Genomic DNA, 18843 nt, shown 5'->3' with positions numbered 1-18843 from the left:
AAAAAACGTTTCTTCAGCTCAGTAGTCATATATTAATCCCAGGGAAGGTTCTGATTGGCCCTTTGTGGATCATGTGTCCATCTCTGAACTCGTCACAGTAACTGAATGGATAGTAGACTCTGATACACTAGGCTGCATCATGTGACCACCTCTCTGATCAGGTCCCACGATTGACAGCACCCCAACCCAGCCCCTTCCCACAGGAAACCAGAAGTAGAAAACATGGTAGTCAGATAAAAACCATGGCTAGGGCTAGGCATGGTGGCTCACACATCTAATCACAGCACTTTGGGAGGCTGAGGTGGGCAGATCACTTGAGGTCAGGAGTTCGAGACCAGCCTGGTCAACATGGTGAAACTCCGTCTACTAAAAATACAAAAATTTAGCCAGTGTGGTGGCGCATGCTTGTAATCCCAGCTTCTTGGGAGGATGAGGTGGGAGGATTGCTTGAGCCCGGGAGGCAGAGGTTGCAGCGAGCTGAGATTGCACCACTGCACTCCAGCCTGGGTGACAGAGTGAGACTCCATCTCAAAAAACAGACAACAAAACCCATGGCTACCACTGTCCCCGACAATTGTCCTAGGTCTTCTCTAAGTTCACTTGACTCCGAGGATGGGCTGTTTCTGTCTCAAGCTTTAGAGTCAAGCAAAGATGGGTTTAAATCCAGGCTCTATCACTTACTGTGGCACTCAGGACAGCTGCTGAATCCCCCGAGCCTTGGATGTTCTCACCACTAACTGATGAATGACGCGAATGCTCACTCTGCAATGAATGAGACACTGTGTGAAAAGCCTGGCACATACAGCTGGGTGTTCAGCAAATTCAGTTCCTCCCTGCCTGCCTGTCTGCCAGCTGCACCCAACCTGCAGCTGCAAACCAAATAACGAATATTTTCTGCACATCACCTGGCATGTAACCCTTGGGTTACATGAGTGAAACTGACTTGGCCAACTGCCTTCATTGCCCCTTACAGTTTTGTTCTCCCAATGACCAGCCCTAAATGAAGTAGTCGGCCTCAGTGCTGGGAAGTGAGACACTTAAACTAAATTGGTGGTTTCTCAACCCTGGCTGTCCCTTAGAATCATCTGGAAGGCTATTTAAACAGCACCAAAGTCAAGGTGACATTTCCAGAGATTCTGATTCAGTCATTCTGGGGTGGGGCATTAGAGGTTTTTGAAGCTCCCCAGGTGATTTTCAAAAAAACCATAGAACTCTGATTCTGTAAGGAAATGAGAACCCAGAAAGGGCAAGCAACTAGCCCAAGGTCACACAGTAAGCTGTTAACAGATCCTGGTCTGGAATCCTGTACTTGGGGCTCTCTGTGCTTCTGGAAACTACCTCTCTATGTCTGTGGCTTCTCCTCTCCCCTCTCTCATCCATCCTTCTCAGAGCCTGTATGTGGTTAGCTCATGCCAGCTGAGACGCTTGGAGTCAGCCAGCTACTCGTCTGTCTGCTCCCACATGGCTGAGACGTTCCAGGGCAGCACAGTGGTCCGGGCATTCCGAACCCAGGCCCCCTTTGTGGCTCAGAACAATGCTCGCGTAGATGAAAGCCAGAGGATCAGTTTCCCGCGACTGGTGGCTGACAGGTAGGAAGAGCCAGGGCAGAGAAGACCTTGCAATTCATCCATATCCTTAGAGGGTGAGACCTGAGGTCATATTGTATGGTAGAGAGGTCACCCAGAGAGTCAGGGACATAGTTGAGGCTAGATCCCACAGGCGGTCTATCGGTTCTCACCGTGGGCAGATGGAACAGGACCGAGAGATTCTCAACAGCAGGTGGGCGGGGGGTACAGGAAGAAGCTTCTGTTGCCAGGCAACTGGATCAACCTCTTTTGCCTTGGTGATAAAGCAGCCATATAAGCATCCTCAGCCATCTTTAGGTACTAAGCAAGAACAAGAACACAAGCTTTAAGCACAAATAGACACAGGTTCAAATCCCAGCTCTGCCACTTACCAGCTGGTTGATTTCAGGCAAGTTACATAACCTCTCTGAGCCACATTTGTCAAACTGGGATCGTGCTCATGGAGTGGATATGAGGATTAAATACAGACACTCATAGGTAAGACCTGTAACATGCTTACTGCATGCCTGGCACTGTTCTGAGCAATCTATGTAGATTAATTTATTTAATTCTGCTAACAGCTTCACCAGGAAGAAACTCTTCTATAGATGATAAATCCGAGGCACAGAGAGGTTTAGAAACTTGTCCAAGGTCACACAGCTAATGCTGGCAGAGCCAGGATTTGAATCCAAGCAGTCTGGTACCAGAGTGTGGAGAGGGTCGAGTACACGCTAGGTGCTCAATACATGTGAAGTCCTTTTTCCTTTCATCTCAGGTCCCCAGCCAGCTGGGGCTGTGTATTAGTCCATCTTCACACTGCTAAAAAGAACTACCTGAGACTGGGTAATTTATAAAGAAACGAAGGTTTAATTGACTCACAGTTCCACGTGGCTGGGGAGGCCTCAGGAAACTTACAATCATGGTGGAAAGGGAAGCAAGGCACGTCTTACATGGTGGCAGGAGAGAGAGAGCATGAGGTGGGAATTGCCGCATCCTTTTACGCCATATGATCTTGTGAGAACTCACTCACTATCACGAGAACAATATGGGGAAAACTGCCCCCATGATCCAGTCACCTCCCACCAGATCCCTCCCTCCACACGTGGGGATTACAATTCGAGATGAGATTTGGGTGGGGACACAGAGCCAAACCATGGAGGCCACGGTTCAGGCCAGGGGAATGGCAGGTGGACATGGCTTGGCAAATTCCAGGGACAGAAAAGCAGTCACACAGGGAAGCTCTTTGGAACACCGAGTGTACCCCAGACCCTAAGATGGGCTCAGTTGAGACAGGACAGTGTCATCTTTCTCTACGCCCTGAGCCTGGGTTGCATGTGGAGGCCATTGCTGGGACCCCTGTGTGTACAAAGCTGGTGTGATGACCAGTCCTTGTGCCCAGAGAAGCATCTCCCTGCAGATGAGAGTACCCCCTCACCCTGCTATCCCCTCCCTTTGCAGGTGGCTTGCGGCCAATGTGGAGCTCCTGGGGAATGGCCTGGTGTTTGCAGCTGCCACGTGTGCTGTGCTGAGCAAAGCCCACCTCAGTGCTGGCCTTGTGGGCTTCTCTGTCTCTGCTGCCCTCCAGGTACTCCCCACACCCCCAAACTGGGCTTGAGGGACAGACAGAGGCAGAGACTGTCGGACCCCTGCTAGTGGGACCTTTGAAGACCCCGTGTCCAAACCACCATGGTGTGTGGAGTTCCTCCACCAAGGAGGGACACGCAGCTCTACAAGAGCCACGCTCAGCTGAGGTGAACTTGCAACCTTGGGCAAGACTCTTTCCTTGTGGAGTGTCAGTGTGCTCCTTGGAAAAACAGGCCAGAAATCCCACCACTTCTGATGTTATAAAGACTAGTTGAGACAAAGCATATCCTGTGGAGGACATTTCTAGTGCATTGTTAACTTTTATTTTGTTTTGAAGACAGTCTCTCTCTTTTACTCAGGCTGGAGTGCAGTGGTGCAATCTCGGCTCACTGCGAACTCTGCCTCCTGGGTTCAAGCGATTCTTATGCCTCAGCCTCCCAAGTTGCTGGAATTACAGGTGTGAGCCACTATGCCTGGCTAATTTTTAGTATTTTTAGTAGAGACGGGGTTTTGCCATGTTGGCTAGGCTGGTGTTCAACTCCTGAGCTCAAGTGATCCACCCACCTTAGCCTCCCAAAATGCTGGGATTATAGGCATGAGCCACCATGCCTGGCCACTTTTTGTTAACTGTTAACAGTATGTAATCTCAGTTCATGACATCTATGAAAATATATATATATACACTCATAAGCATTTGTTATGGAGGAGGCATTATTCTAAGAGCTTTATACATTTTTGTTCGTTTTGGTTTGTTGTTGTTGCTGTTTGAGACAGGATCTCATTTTGTTGCCTAGGCTTGAGTGCAGTGGCATGATCTTGGCTCACTTCAGCCTCCATCTCCAGGCTCAAGGGATTCTCCCACCTCACTTTCCCAATTAGCTGGGACTACAAGCGTGCACCACCATGCCTGGGTAATTTTTTTTTTTTTTTTTTTTTTTTTTGGTAGCAACAGTTTTGCCATGTTGCCCAACCTGGTCTCAAACTCTAGGTTCAAGTGGTCTGCCTGCCTCAGTCTCCCAAAATGCTGAGATTATAGGTGTGAGCCACCATCCCCAGCTGTTTTGTTTTGAGACAAGGTCTCACTCTTTCGCCTAGACTGGAGTGCAGTGGTGTGATCACAGCTCACTGCAGCCTCCAACTCCTGGGTTCAAACAATCTTCCAGCTTAGACTTCCAAAAAGCTGGGATTATAGGCATGAGCCACTGTGCACAAGAATTTTATAAATATTAACTCACTTAATACTGCCCTCAACCCCGTCAGAGAGGCACTGTTATTATCCTCATTTTACAGTCAAGGCTGCTAAGCTTAAGGATGAAGTAAGAGGCTGGAGCATGTTGGGTGGCAGTGGGGGCACTTTCCTACTGCATCCAGAAAGGCCTCTCTGGGGAGGTGACTTAGGAGGAAGTGAGGTAACAGCAGGAAGAAAAGGCCTGGGAGTTGAAGGTTCATCCCTGGTGTGTTAGAGGAACAGCAAGAAGGCGGGTGTGGCTGGAGAGGGTGGGTGAAGGCAGGGGTGCTGGGAGACAAGGTTGGGGATGGGATGGCAGGGCTAGAGCAGCTAATGGCTCATAGGGAGGAGCTTGGAGTGGTTCTAAGTGTCATGGGAAATTGGTGGCCACCCAGTCGCTGCGAGGAAGCTGTCAGAATGGAATCAGTGGGCCTGGGTCCTGCTGGGTGTCCTTGGGAGGGCCACACACCCTCTCTGATCCTGGCTACTCACCTGCATCAAGCCAGTTTGTACAAGCTGATGTCTGAGGGCTTCTTTTTGCTCTGCATGCTCTGGTTCTACTGAAGGAAGAGAGGGACCTGTTGGTTGTATCCAAATCCCAATCCCCTGGGCCCAGGTCCTCAGACTGCCCCATTCCTGCCTCCCCTCTTTACTCCCCTGGGTCTGGCCTCCCAGAAAAGGTTGGGAAACCAGGGGGGCTGTTGCAAGCCCTCAAGTGGCCTTGCCAAACCCAGCCAGAGAGGCTTTCTTGCACCAGGTGACCCAGACACTGCAGTGGGTTGTTCGCAACTGGACAGACCTAGAGAACAGCATCGTGTCAGTGGAGCGGATGCAGGACTATGCCTGGACGCCCAAGGAGGTGATGGGCGGGAGGTGGGGAGGGGGTCCCAGCAAGGACATATTGTAGGGGGGCAATGGGTCCCTGTTGACATCTGCTACAGGCTTTGGAGTTTATACCCTCTTCTCCCCTCACTCAACCCCCACCACTATAGGTCAGAGTCACAGACAGGGTGGCAGCAGTGGTTAGGAGCATAAGGTTTGGAGCCAGGCCAAATCTTGGTTCCTTTGCTTCTGAGCTTGAGGAAAGCAGGTCACCTATGGGAGTGGCAGGGAACCACGAGAAACAGCATTGCAACAGCAACATAGCTGCAATATGATAGTAACATAATGGCAACAGCAACACAATGGCAATATTCCAGAACATGATAGTAATGCAACAGCAATGTAAGAGTAATGTAACAGCAACATAACCACAATATTGCAGTACCAGAATAGCAACATAGCAGTGTAATAGTAACATAATAGAGACATTATAGTAACATGATGGCAACATTCCAGCAATACAACCACAACATAGCAATGTAATAGTAACATAATAGCAACATTTTAGTAACATGATAGAAACAAAACAGCAACATAGCAATGCAATAGTAACACAACAGCAACATCATAACATGACAGCAACATCCCAGCAACATGACTGTAACAGAGTAACAGAGTAGCAACATAACAATGTAACAGTAACAAAACAGCAACATTATAGTAACATGATGGCAACATTCCAGCAAAATAACTGAAATTATAGTAACGGAATAGCAACATGGCAATGTAACAGTAAGAAAACAGCAACATTATAGTAACATGATGGCAAAATTCCAGCAACATAACAGTAGCATTATAAGGACAGAACAGCAACATAGCAATGCAACGGTAACAAAACAGCAACATGATATGTGATAGCAACATAACAGTAACATTACAGTAACAGAACAAGGAAGAATTAATTAGTTGATGAATAGGGTAGAAGAAATGGTGAGAGATGGACATATGAATGGATGGAATGGGATGGAAGAATGAGAGATGGAGGGATGGGATTGGAGATGGATGGATGGATGGATGGATGGGTGGGATGGGGTGGAAAAAGGATAAGAGATGGATGGGATCAATGGACGGATGGGATTGGGTGGAAGAAAGGATAAGAACAGCAGCATAGCACTAATGTAACAGTAACATAACAGCGTTGAGTTTACTGGGAGGATCAAATGAGATCCTGCAAAGAAATGATTTACTAGAGTGTCTGGTCCATTGCAAACACTCAATACATGTCCACTGCTCTTATTAGCCCTATTTCCCAGATTGGAAAACCAAGACTCAAGGGGGTAGAATGATCTGTTCAAGGTCACGGGAATAGCAAAGGCAGTATTGGTCTTCCCACTGCACAGTCATGTCCTTTCACAAAAAGAGAAATGTCTGCTCCCACTATAGAAAAAGAGATTATTTTATAATAAACAGTGGCTAATAACAATAAAATAGACTAAAAGTAGCCACCACCATCTGTTTTTAGCATTGACATAGTCCATGCCCTCTCTTGTTGAATTTCCATAACAACCCTGTAAAACAGCAATAAATATGTCCATTTTGCAGAAGAGAAAACTGAAGCTGAGAGAGGTGGGCCATCTTGTGCGAAGTCTTAGAGGAAGGCTCCTCTGACTCAGTTTCCCCTCCTGCTCCAGGCTCCCTGGAGGCTGCCCACATGTGCAGCTCAGCCCCCCTGGCCTCATGGCGGGCAGATCGAGTTCCGGGACTTTGGGCTAAGATACCGACCTGAGCTCCCGCTGGCTGTGCAGGGCGTGTCCTTCAAGATCCATGCAGGAGAGAAGGTGAGTGGTTCTCTCACAATGTCTTCTTCATGGAGTTTAGGCCAAAGGACTCCAGGGGCAAGGCCCTAAACCCTGGGCACCAGCTACCTCCACAATGTCCCCACCTCAGGTCCCCTAGCTTTCAGACCCATTACCCCCTAAAATGAACTCCTCACCTTCCCCAGACCTGCTTCCATCTGGTGACTTCCTCATCCACCTTGGTGTCCCCAGGTGAGGAAGCAACTCCGTGACTTCCTTCTTCCTTTAACATTAACCCAGCACCTAATATGTGCTGGGCAGTGTGTTCAATGCTCCAGGTACATTTTCCAGTTTGCACAAATGGGATATTTGCTTTCAGCTGGGAGACGTTGGGAAAATCACTTCATAGTTCAGTCACAGTTTTCCCATCTGTAAATTGGGACTGGTAATACTGATCTCTGAGTTGTTGTGAAGTTTGAGTTAATACATAGAACATGCTTAGCTCATAGAAAGTGCTCCAGAAATGTTTACTAATGCTTTTATTATTTGCGTTTTCACTCTCACAACAACCCCTAAGTGAGGTGCTAGTACTATCCCATTTCACAGATGCCTCATCAGGCCCCTTCACTGAATCCCTTTCCTGCCTCCCTCTGAACCTACAGAGGCTTCCTCCCTGTCCTCTCCTTGTCCCCTAATAAGCAGTGGATCCTGTCTCACCAGCTCCAATCTGCTCTCCTGTGATTTTTTTTTTTTTTTTTTTTTTGAGACAGAGTCTCACTCTGTTGCCCAGGCTGGAGTGCAGTGGTGTGACCTTAGACCACTGCAACCTCCTCCTCCCAGATTCAAGTGATTCTCCTGCCTCAGCCTCCTGAGTAGCTGGGATTACAGGCACCTGCCACCACGCCCAGCTAATTTTTGTATTTTTAGTAGAGACAGGGTTTCACCATGTGGGCCAGGCTGCTATCAAACTCCTGACCTCAATCACCCCCCTCGGCCTCCCAAAGTGCTGGGACTACAGGCATGAACCACCATGCCCAGCCATCCTGTGACCTTTATCAGCATGAATGACACTGCATGTCATTCCCCTGCTCAAAACCTTCTACTAGTTCCAGCTTCCCTTGGGGTAAAGTGTGAATTCCTGAGCTTGGCATTCAAGGCTCTACCCAGCCCAGGCCCTGCCCACCTCCCCCTCTCATTCATTGCTCTGCCAGGGCTTAGCCAACATTGTGGAGCAGCTGCCTCTCAGCCAGGGGGGCACATGGTGCTGTGAGCTCCATGAGCTTCTAGTTTTGGAAACCCACTTGGTGTGGTTTACCTGGAGTGTTCCCCTTCCTTGAACTCCTATTGATCCTTCAAGCTTCCATGCAAGTATCCCTTCCTCCATGAGGTCTTCTCTTATTACCTCTGTCAAATCCCAGGCAGCATGAGCAGCACTGCCTTGCTTCCCTTAATTGCCAGAGGTCCAGACCTTGATAATAAACAGCATTGTTGGCTGGGTGCTGTGGCTTATACCTGTAATCCCAGCACTTTAGGAGGCCAAGGTGGGCAGATCACTTGAGGCCTGAAGTTTGAGACCAGCCTGGCCAACATGGTGAAATGCCGTGTCTACTAAAAATACAAAAATTAGCCGAGCGTGGTGACAGGCACCTGTAGTCCCAGCTACTAGGGAGGCTGAGGCAGGAGAATTGCTTGAACCTGGGAGGTGGAGGTTGCAGTGAGCTGAGATCGCACCACTGCACTCCAGCCTGGGCAACAGAGCAAGACTTTATCTCAAAAATAAATAAATAAATAAAGCATTGTTCATCACACTGTATTACATTTACTCAATTGCACTGTTTCCTAGACCGGATGATGGGCACACTGGAGCAAGGACTCTTTAATTTCTATACTTCCGGTGCCTAAACATGTACTTGGCATACAGTGGGGTGACCCACATGTTTCCATCATTAATTAAACAAATAATGTTGAACCCACACCATGTGTCAGACACTGAGGATGCAATAGTAGCAAGAGAGATAAGGATGGAGGGTGGATAACAGAATGGGAGATGGATAACAGAATGGACACATGGATAAGATGGAGGATGAATGGAAGGATGGATGAGGGAAGGATGGACTGGATGGATGGATGGGAGAAAAAATAAATTAATGAAAGGATTAGTGAATTGATGGATGAATAGGGAAGAAGAAATGAGAGATGGATAGATGAATGGATGCATGAATGGAATGGGGTGGAAGAATGAGAGATGGAGGGATGGGATTGAGGATGGATAATGGATGGATGGATGGATGGCGGGATGGGGTGGAAAAAAGGATAAGGGATGGATGGATAGATGGATGGACGGACAGACAGATGGATGGGATGGGGTAGAAAAAGATGAGAGTTGATGGAGAGGTATAAATAGAAGGATGAGGAAAGATGGAGGAACTAAAGGAAGGGCGGGGAGAAAGATGGGAGAGAGATATCAGGGTAAGGGAAAGATAGAGAAGAACACACATGGAAGACTGGATGGATTGATGGGTGGATACATAGAAAGGTAGACAGATGGAAAGGGAGATGGAAGGTGGACCTTTACACAATGAGGAATTGATAGACAGATCTCGGGTACAGCAGAAAGATCTCCCCAATAAATGCCCACAAACCCTCTAGTCAGACCAGGCCTTTCCTCCCAACCCCGGGCAGGTGGGCATCGTTGGCAGGACCGGGGCAGGGAAGTCCTCCCTGGCCAGTGGGCTGCTGCGGCTCCAGGAGGCAGCTGAGGGTGGGATCTGGATCGACGGGGTCCCCATTGCCCACGTGGGGCTGCACACACTGCGCTCCAGGATCAGCATCATCCCCCAGGTGAGGCTGCTGGAGGGGGTGGGCAAAGATGGGAGGCATGGTGGGACCCGGCTCTGACCCACCACCCCTCCCCACCAGGACCCCATCCTGTTCCCTGGCTCTCTGCGGATGAACCTCGACCTGCTGCAGGAGCACTCGGACGAGGCTATCTGGGCAGCCCTGGAGACGGTGCAGCTCAAAGCCTTGGTGGCCAGCCTGCCCGGCCAGCTGCAGTACAAGTGTGCTGACCGAGGCGAGGACCTGAGGTATGGTCGTCCCACCATGGCTGGGACCTGCAGGTGGGAGAGGAGGGGATGGCCATGCCCTCCCCAAGGGCCTTCAGGAAATGCCTCCCCTGATAGGATTATCACTCTGTTACATTAATAACCACGTCTCTTATCTACAATTCCAAGCTCTGACACAGTCTCTGAATACCAAGGTTTTCCCCCCTAAATTAGCAGTTAGTCTTCTCTATTTACTTGGTGGCAAAACCCAACCTCAACTGACACAGGGCTACTGATAGCCTTTATTGCTCTTGCTCAGTATTTATTTTGCTATGAAAATATTGTTTGATATTGGGTGGTAACCTCACCACTCACTGGGACTATAATATAGGATTTTTTTTTTTTTGGTAAATGTCAAGTGTGGACTGGGCACAGTGGCTCATGCCTGTAATCCCAGCACTTCAGGAGGCTGAGAGAGGAGGATTGCTTGAGCCCAGGAGTTCGAGACTAGTCTGGGCAACATAGCAAGACCCTATCTCTGTGGACAACAGTATTAGCCAGGTATGGTGGCATGCACCTGTAGTCCTAGTTACTTGGGAGGCTGAGGTGGGAAGAACGCTTGAGCCAGGGAGGCGAAGGTTGCAGTGAGCCGATATTGCACCACTGCACTCCAGCCTGGGCTTCGTCTCAACAACAAAAAGTTGTGTGGAAAGATACACATAAAATTTACTATCTCAACCTTTTTTTTTTTTTTTTTTTTTTTTTTTGGAGACAGGGTCTGGCTCTGTCACCCAGGCTAGAGTGCAGTGGTGAGGTCAAGGCTCGCTGCAACCTCCACCTCCCAGGCTCAAGCATTCCTCCCATCTCAGCCTCCCGAGTAGCTGGGGTTACAGGTGTGAGCCACCACGGCCAGCTAATCTTTTTATTTTTTGCAGAGACAGGGTTTCACCATGTTGCCCAGGCTACAGTCGAACTTGCGTAGGCCTCCCAAAGTGCTGGGATTACAGGTGTGAGCAGCCACGCCGGGCCCATCTCACCCATTTTTCAGTGTATAGCTTCTGTAGTGTTAGGTACATTCACACTGTTACACAACAAACTACAACTCTGTACCCATGAAACCCTAACTCTCCTCGTCCCCCTCCCCCAGCGCCCAGCCACCAGCATTCTCCTGTCTCTCTGAGTGTGACTACTCTAGACACTGCATAGACGCCGAATCATAGGATCTGTCCTTTCGTGACCGGCTTATTTCACACAGCATGATGTCTTCAAGGGTCATCCACATTGTAGCATGTGTCAGATTCTCTACCTTTTTAAGGCCGAATAATTTTCCACTACATGGATAGACCACATTTTGCTTATCCGTTTATCTGCCAGTAGATACCCAGGCTGTTTCCACCTCTTGGCCGTTTTGAATAATGCCACTATGAACATAGGTGTATAGGTATACGCCTTTAAAAAAACCAAAGTGGCTGGGCGCGGTGGCTCATGCCTGTAATCCTAGCACTATGGGAAGCCGAGGCGGGTGGATCACCTGAGGTCAGGAGTTCAAGACCAGCCTGACCAATATGGTGAAGCCCCGTCTATACTAAAAATACAAAAATTAGCTGGGCGTGGCGGCAGGTGCCTGTAATCCCAGTTACGTGGGAGGCTAAGACACTGAGACAGGAGAATCGCTGGAACCCAGGAGGCAGAGGTTTCAGTGAGCCGAGATTGTGCCACTGCACTCCAGCCTGGGTGACAGAGTGAGACTCCGTCTCAAAGAAAACAAAAAAAACCTAAGGTGTTCTGGATTTATAAACCCCTCTGACCCTGAGGGTGTCCGAAGGGCTTGTGGTAGGCAATAATTTCCAGCACTAGAGAGGCAGCGTTGCTTGGTGGGTAAGAGTATAAACAGGTGACAGACTGCCTGGGCTCAAGTCCAGGCCCCCCACACCACACCCTCACCCCCGCCCCGCCCTGCCACTTACTAGCTGTAGGATCTTAGGCAACTTATCTTCTGTGCCTCAGTTTCCTCATCTGTAAGGTGGGAATAATAGCACCTACCTACCTTGCAAGGATTGAATTATATGCACAAAGTTGTTGAAACAGTGGCAGGCATAGAGCAAAGAGTAAATACTCATTTTAGTCCTGAGTCACACTCCTGATAACATCATTTCACAGAGTTGGAATTGGAGGCCTGGGGCTTGCCTGGGGTCACACAGCTTAAAAGTAGTGAGGATGGGACAAGACCCAGGCACTCTAACGCCTGCATGACCATAATAGGTTCTGATCATGTAAAAGGATGCTGTTTCATGGAAGGGCTTACTGTGCAAGACAGCCATGCTGGGGCCCCAGGGGCCAGTTCCCACCTGGGTCAGGGGCTCACTGGGCTCACAACCTGGAATCTCAACTCCTCCACCCTCCACGAAGGGTGCTACTTCGTGCCAAGGGCTTATTCTGTGACAAGCCCACACAATTTTTTTTTTTTTTTTTTTTGAGACAGAGTCTTGCTCTGTCGCCCAGGCTGGAGTGCAGTGGCGTGATCTCGGCTCACTGCAAGCTCTGCCTCCTGGGTTCACACCATTCTTCTGCCTCAGCCTCCTGAGTACCTGGGACTACAAGCGCCCGCCACCACGCCCGGCTAATTTTTTGTATTTTTAGTACATACAGGGTTTCACCATGTTAGCCAGGATGGTCTCGACCGCCTGATCTCATGATCCGCCCACCTCAGCCTCCCAAAGTGCTGGGATTACAGGCGTGAGCCCCCGTGCCCCACCACCCACACACTTTTATGTGCCATGTCGTCACAATTCAGTGAGGATGGATCCATTAGGAGCACAGACTCTGGGGTCAGAGGACTTGGGTTCAAACTATGGACCCACCACTAGCCTTGAGACCTTGGTCAAGCCACTGAGCTTCTCTGTATCTGTGTCCTCTTCTCTCAAAAGAGGAGAACAATAATATCTACCTTGGTGGACATTATGAGGATTGAGTGAATATATACAAGCACTTAGAATGTGTTCGGCACAAGGTGGAAACTAGAAATAGAATTGGAAATAGCCATAAACAGGCCAGGCACGGTGGATCACGCCTGGAATCCCACCCAGGTGTGGTACACATCTGTATTTAAGGCCCACATGACACCAGCCTTGAATGTCTTAGGAAGACTGTAGATTTGATTCTTGAAGCAGCAGTGAGTCATTGTAGGTTTGTTTGCAAGGGCATGACTGAAGTGAAAGCTGTGCTTTCGCTGTTGGGGGAAATATAAATTAGTATAGTCACTATGGAAAATAGTATGATGATTTCTCAAAAAACTAGAAATAGAACTACTGGGGCGCAGTGGCTCATGCCTGTAATCCCAGCACTTTGGGAGGCTGAGGTGGGTGGATCACCTGAGAGTTTGAAACAAGTTGGACCAAAATGGTGAAACCCCATCTCTACTTTAAAAATACAAAAGCCAGGCATGGTGGCGCATGACTGTAATTCCAGCTACTTGGGAGGCTGAGGCAGGAAAATTGCTTGAACCGGGAGGCAGAGGTTGCAGCGAGCTGAGATTGCGCCGTTGCATGCCAGCCTGGGTGGCAGAGCAAGATTCCGTCTCGAAAAAAAAAAAAAGAAAAAAGAAGAAGAAAAAAAGAAAAAGAGCCATAAACAGAAAAAAGAAAATAGCCATTTCACAGGTGGGGAAACTGAGGCACAAAGGGTTTGAATGACCTGCCTACAGTCAGCCTGCTCAAAGATGGCAGGAACAGGCTTCCTATCAGTTCTGCAGACCCCAGACCCCAGACCCCATGTGTGGGGATGCCTGAACACAGGCACCTCACTCCTGCACTGTTTCAGGGACCTGTTTCTGGGCACACCCACACATCACCATGTGCTGACAAACGCACATCTCACCTAATTGTCCCAATCGTTCCCAGCGTGGGCCAGAAACAGCTCCTGTGTCTGGCACGTGCCCTTCTCCGGAAGACCCAGATCCTCATCCTGGACGAGGCTACGGCTGCCGTGGACCCTGGCACGGAGCTGCAGATGCAGGCCATGCTCGGGAGCTGGTTTGCACAGTGCACGGTGCTGCTCATCGCCCACCGCCTGCGCTCCGTGATGGACTGTGCCCGGTAAGGCTCCCGCCCCGGCCTGACCTCACAGCAGCCCTGCAGTGGTGGGGGAAGGAGGCGGAGGCAGTCCTGGGCCACTGGGCTTCGGGTTAGAGCTGGAAGGGTCCTGAATGGGGCCAGAGCGAGAGGGATGCCCGGGAACACATGCCAAGTGGGAAGGCTGCCCAGGGACATGCGCCCAGCACACACTTCCAACCCAGCTGTGAGGGCCAGGGAGCCGCACGGAAAGCAGGACTTCTATGGAGAAAACAGTGCAGACACACTGGGCTCTCACAGCTGCCGAGAGCCTGGGCTGGTGTCCAAAGAGCCTCTCTGTCTCCCTCTTCCCCACAGGGTTCTGGTCATGGACAAGGGGCAGGTGGCAGAGAGCGGCAGCCCGGCCCAGCTGCTGGCCCAGAAGGGCCTGTTTTACAGACTGGCCCGGGAGTCAGGCCTCGTCTGAGCCAGGACCCTCAACCATACCCCAGTTGGACCAGCCCACGGAGCCTGCAGTGCTGGAGATGGAAGTGACCCGTGGTCATCAATAGCTCCACACGATGTTGAGTCTAGACCCGTGTTTGCTCTCTGGGAGGAAAATGGCAGAGAAAGTGGCCGATTATCACAGAGCATCAGAGCCGGAAGGACCTAGCAATACACAGGTCTGCCCGGGCAGGGCCCATGTCGCCCTGTCCACCCTGCAGCCAATGTCAACGGCAACTCTCAGCCCCGCTGTACTCTGGACTCACCTGGGGACCTCAAGCACATGCCCAGGCTCCCCGCTAGACCCTTAAATCAGAATCCCTGAGGCTGGGAACTGCCATGCTGTGTGTACTTTTTACAAATTAACACTTTTATTTTGGGATAATCCCAGACTCACATGCAGTTAAAGAAACAATAATATAGAGAGATTCGTGTACTTGCTACCCCATTTCTCCCAATGGTAACATCTTGCAAAACTCTAGTATAGAGCATCACAGCCAGGGTATTGACGTTGACACAACAATCTTGCTCGATTTCCCATTTTACCTGTACTCCTGTGTGTGTGTGTGTGTTTATTTTGTCCCATGCAGTTTTATCACACATGTAGGCTCATGAATCCACACCAGGGTGAGGATACGGAATAGCCACCACCATTTTCCGACCACACCCATCACTCTCACTCCTGCCCCCAGTGACCATGCTCTGTTCTCCAGTTGTGTGTGTGTGTGTATTTTTTTTTTTTTTTTTTTTTTTGAGACAGAGTCTCACTCTGTTGCTCAGGCTGGAGCACAGTGGCACAATCTCAGCTCACTGCAACCTCCACATCCTGGGTTCAAGCAATTCTCCTGCCTCAGCCTCCCGTGCAGCTGGGATTACAGGCGTGCGCCACCATGCCTGGCTAACTTGTGTAATTTTTAGTAGATACGAGGTTTCAGCATATTGGCCAGGCTGGTCTTGAACTCCTGGCCTCATGTGATCCACCATCCTCGGCCTCCCAAAGTGCTGGGATAACAGGCATGAGTTACTGCGCCTGGCCGAGTTTGGTATATAATTTTAAAGCTCCCCCATAGGATTCCAATGTGCGGCCAGGACTGAGAACTACAGCCCTCGCATCTCCTGCTGCTCCTCCTCCCCCACCAGAGATGAGCTCCAAGGACACAAAAACCAGGTGCCCCCCCCCATGCAAGCATGGGTCCTCTCCACGCATGAGAAAGTCAAATATGCAAGTTCAGTTTCCAAAACAACAGAGGAGCCAAGACTTCACAGCCCTCAATGGGAGAATTTGCCCAAGGACTTGGTTCTTTTTTTTTTTTTTTTTTTTTTTGTCCGAGACAAAGTCTCACTCTGTCACCCAAGCCGGAGTGCAGGGGCGCAATCTTGACTCACTGCAACCTCCACCTCCCAGGCTCAAGCGATTCTCCCACCTCAGCCTCTGGAGCAGCTGGGATTACAGGCGCCCACCACCACGCCCAGCTAATTTTTGTATTTTTAGTAGAGACGGGGTTTCACCATGTTGGCCAGGCTGGTCTCAAACTCCTGACCTCAGGTGATCCACTGGCCTTAGCTTCCCAAAGTGCTGGGATTACAGGTGTGAGATACTGTGCCTGGCGGGTTCATTTCCTATATGTGGTTGCTAAAAACCAAATTCCAGCTTCCTGGGGGTGCCCCAGCACCCGTCGGAACACCTGGAGTGTTTCTGTTCACAGTTCCGCTCCAGATGCTGCTGACAGCCAAAGGCTGGACCCGGCTGAGCGTGGAGAACTTGCTGTAACCAAGGGTGGTCAATGCACAGCTTGTTGCATTCCTCACACATTTCTTTTTTTGTTTTTAGAGACAGAGTCTTACTGTGTCACCTAGGCTAGAGTGCAGTGGCAAGATCTCGGCTCACTGCAACCTCTGCCTCCCAGGTTCAAGCGATTCTCCTGCTATAGCCTGCCGGGTAGCTGGGATTACAGGCAGCCACCACCACACCTGGCTACTTATTTTTGTATTTTTACTAGAGACGGGGTTTCACCATGTTGGCCAGGTTGGTCTTGAACTCCTGACCTCAGGTGATCTGCCCACCTCGGCCTCCAAAAGTGCTGGGATTACAGGCGTGAACCATCATGCCCAGCCTCCTCACTCCTCTTTCTGACAGCGGTCAGTATATTAACACTGGACTCACCAAACCAGCTGCAGGCACGGGAAAAGAGGGACTAAATCTAAAGTAGCCAAGCTTAAGGCCACACACAGATCGCTGGGAAGGGCAGCGTGAGACACTAGACAACTCCCTAGATCCTAACATTATGTATGCTAGTCAGGGAGTCTCACGGACCTCGTGGCATTGCCGCAAGAATAACATAATACATGGATATGTGTTCGTGGAAGCACAGAAGGCAATCCCCCAGGCTTTCTGAACCTTATTGACACGTGGGGCCAGATAGTTCTGTGCTGTGGGGACATGTCCTGCACATCATAGGACATTCAGCAGCACCCCTGGCCTCTTCTTCACTAGATGCCAATAACATCCTCCCTCTACCACCACCAGACTTGTGACACTGCCATTCATCCCCCAAGGGGTCAAAGCCACCTAGTTGGGCCGGGGGCAGTGGCTCATGCCTGTAATCCCAGTGTTTTGGGAGGCGGAGGCAGGTGAATCACTTGAGGTCAGGAGTTCGAGACCCGCCTGGACAACAAGGTGAACCCCTGGCGCTACCAGACATACAAAAATTAGCCGGGTGTGGTAGCGGGTGCCTATAATCCCAGCTACTCTGAAGGCTGAGGCAGGAGAATCGCCTGAACCCAGGCAGAGAAGGTTGCAATGAGCCAAGATCACACCACTGCACTCCAGGCTGGGTGACAGAGCAAGACTGTCTAAAAATACACAAAACAAAAAGACCCACTTGGTTGAGAATCCCCGGTCTAACCTGCCCCGCTGCCATCCATCATCCACAGATACTTGAGCAGTGGCTTTGCTGGTGTCAGAGGTGGCAGAGCAAGGACTCCACCTTTTCTTAAGGACACAGGGCCTGCTCCGCCCGTCAGGTCATGGGACTTTCTGATGGCCCATCCTCACAGGTTTTGTGATGCTCCTTTTGGCCTGGAGTAAACTTCTAACTGCAGCTTCTACCACCTTCAAAGTGGGGCAGGGAGTCCGCATTCTTGACCTGCCCCTAGTCATGCCTGCAAAGCTGTGGACCCACAACTACCTATTCCTAGCTCCATTTCACAGGTGAGGAAACTGAGGCTCAAGGGGTTGACATGACTTGCCAAGTTGACCCAGTCAGTAAGGACAGAGTGGGGATCTGTTTCTGGGTGTAATACCAAAGTCATTGCACAGGGCACGTTTGTCCTTTAGAGAAAGGAAGGGTGGCAGATGCAGCCTGTCTTTTCTCTGCCTGGAGCTGAGCCACCTGCCTTGCAGAGTGACCCTAGGCAGGGGCTGCCATGTGGGCATTTGGCAAACTCAGCTGGGGATGACCCAGGGCCACCAGACTCTCTTTCCTAGGGTGTGTGCCAGGGAGCAGAGGGTGGGCCACAGGCGGCCAGCACGTGGGAACCGGCACCTGCCAGCCTGCTAACGAGACTGCTGTTGGGCCCACACCATGGCAGTCTGGAGACGCGCCAGAGGGGATGCCCAGGCCATTAATACCCCCGCCATGGGCTGCTGCCAGCAGGGTCTGGCTGGTGGGTGGAACACGAATTTCATCCAGCAAGGCTGCAGACTTCCTCTCTGGTCAGTGCCTGCGCCCAGTAGACTCTTTAAAACTCAACAGTCCACCTCGCCACTGCAAACACATAACTACGTATACCTGACACTGCTTTAAATGCCTGCCACGCACTCATTCAGTGGACCAGAGGAGGAAGCCACCTCACTGGGCCCCTTACTGGAACGTTTTGATGAGGAAGGTACTACCATCAGGCCCTTTTGACAGATGAGAAAACAAACAGAATGAGTGGCATCTCTGCCCAAGCAGTCTGGCTTCAGAGCCCGTGTCCTCACCATCAGTCACTCACTCTGTCACCCGGGCTGGAGTGCAGTGGCGCAATCTTGGCTCACTGCAACCTCCACCTCCCAGTTCAAGCAATTCTTATGCCTCAGCCTCCCAAGTAGCTGGAATTACAGGCACGCGCCACCACACCTGGCTAATTTTTGTATTTTTAGTAGAGACAGGATTTCACCATGTTGGCCAGTCTGGTCTCGAACTCCTGACCTCAGGTGATCTGCCTGCCTCGGTCTCCCAAAGTGCTGGGATGACAGGCGTGAGCCAC

At 50.3% G+C, this 18843-nt stretch overlaps 1 protein-coding gene across 2 annotated transcripts in view; it reads left to right on the top strand.

Moving 5' to 3' along the window:
- ABCC6 (ATP binding cassette subfamily C member 6) overlaps positions 1-15143 on the top strand; it is an 81501-nt gene extending 66358 nt beyond the window's left edge. For both annotated transcript variants that reach the window (XM_063699507.1, XM_063699506.1), the window contains 8 exons: positions 1390-1589; positions 3024-3150; positions 5135-5236; positions 6891-7037; positions 9678-9836; positions 9915-10081; positions 13939-14133; positions 14467-15143. In XM_063699507.1, the coding sequence (XP_063555577.1) occupies positions 1390-1589; positions 3024-3150; positions 5135-5236; positions 6891-7037; positions 9678-9836; positions 9915-10081; positions 13939-14133; positions 14467-14575 (1206 nt within the window). In that variant the 3' untranslated portion in view covers positions 14576-15143. The remainder of the gene's footprint in view (positions 1-1389; positions 1590-3023; positions 3151-5134; positions 5237-6890; positions 7038-9677; positions 9837-9914; positions 10082-13938; positions 14134-14466) is intronic.
- The last annotated feature ends 3700 nt before the right edge of the window (positions 15144-18843 follow it).

The sequence above is a fragment of the Gorilla gorilla genome, chromosome 18 (genome assembly GCF_029281585.2).
Source record: "Gorilla gorilla gorilla isolate KB3781 chromosome 18, NHGRI_mGorGor1-v2.1_pri, whole genome shotgun sequence".
In the NCBI taxonomy this organism is placed as follows: domain Eukaryota; kingdom Metazoa; phylum Chordata; class Mammalia; order Primates; family Hominidae; genus Gorilla; species Gorilla gorilla.
Note: the sequence above shows the minus strand (reverse complement) of the source record. Positions and strands in the feature narration are given on the sequence as shown.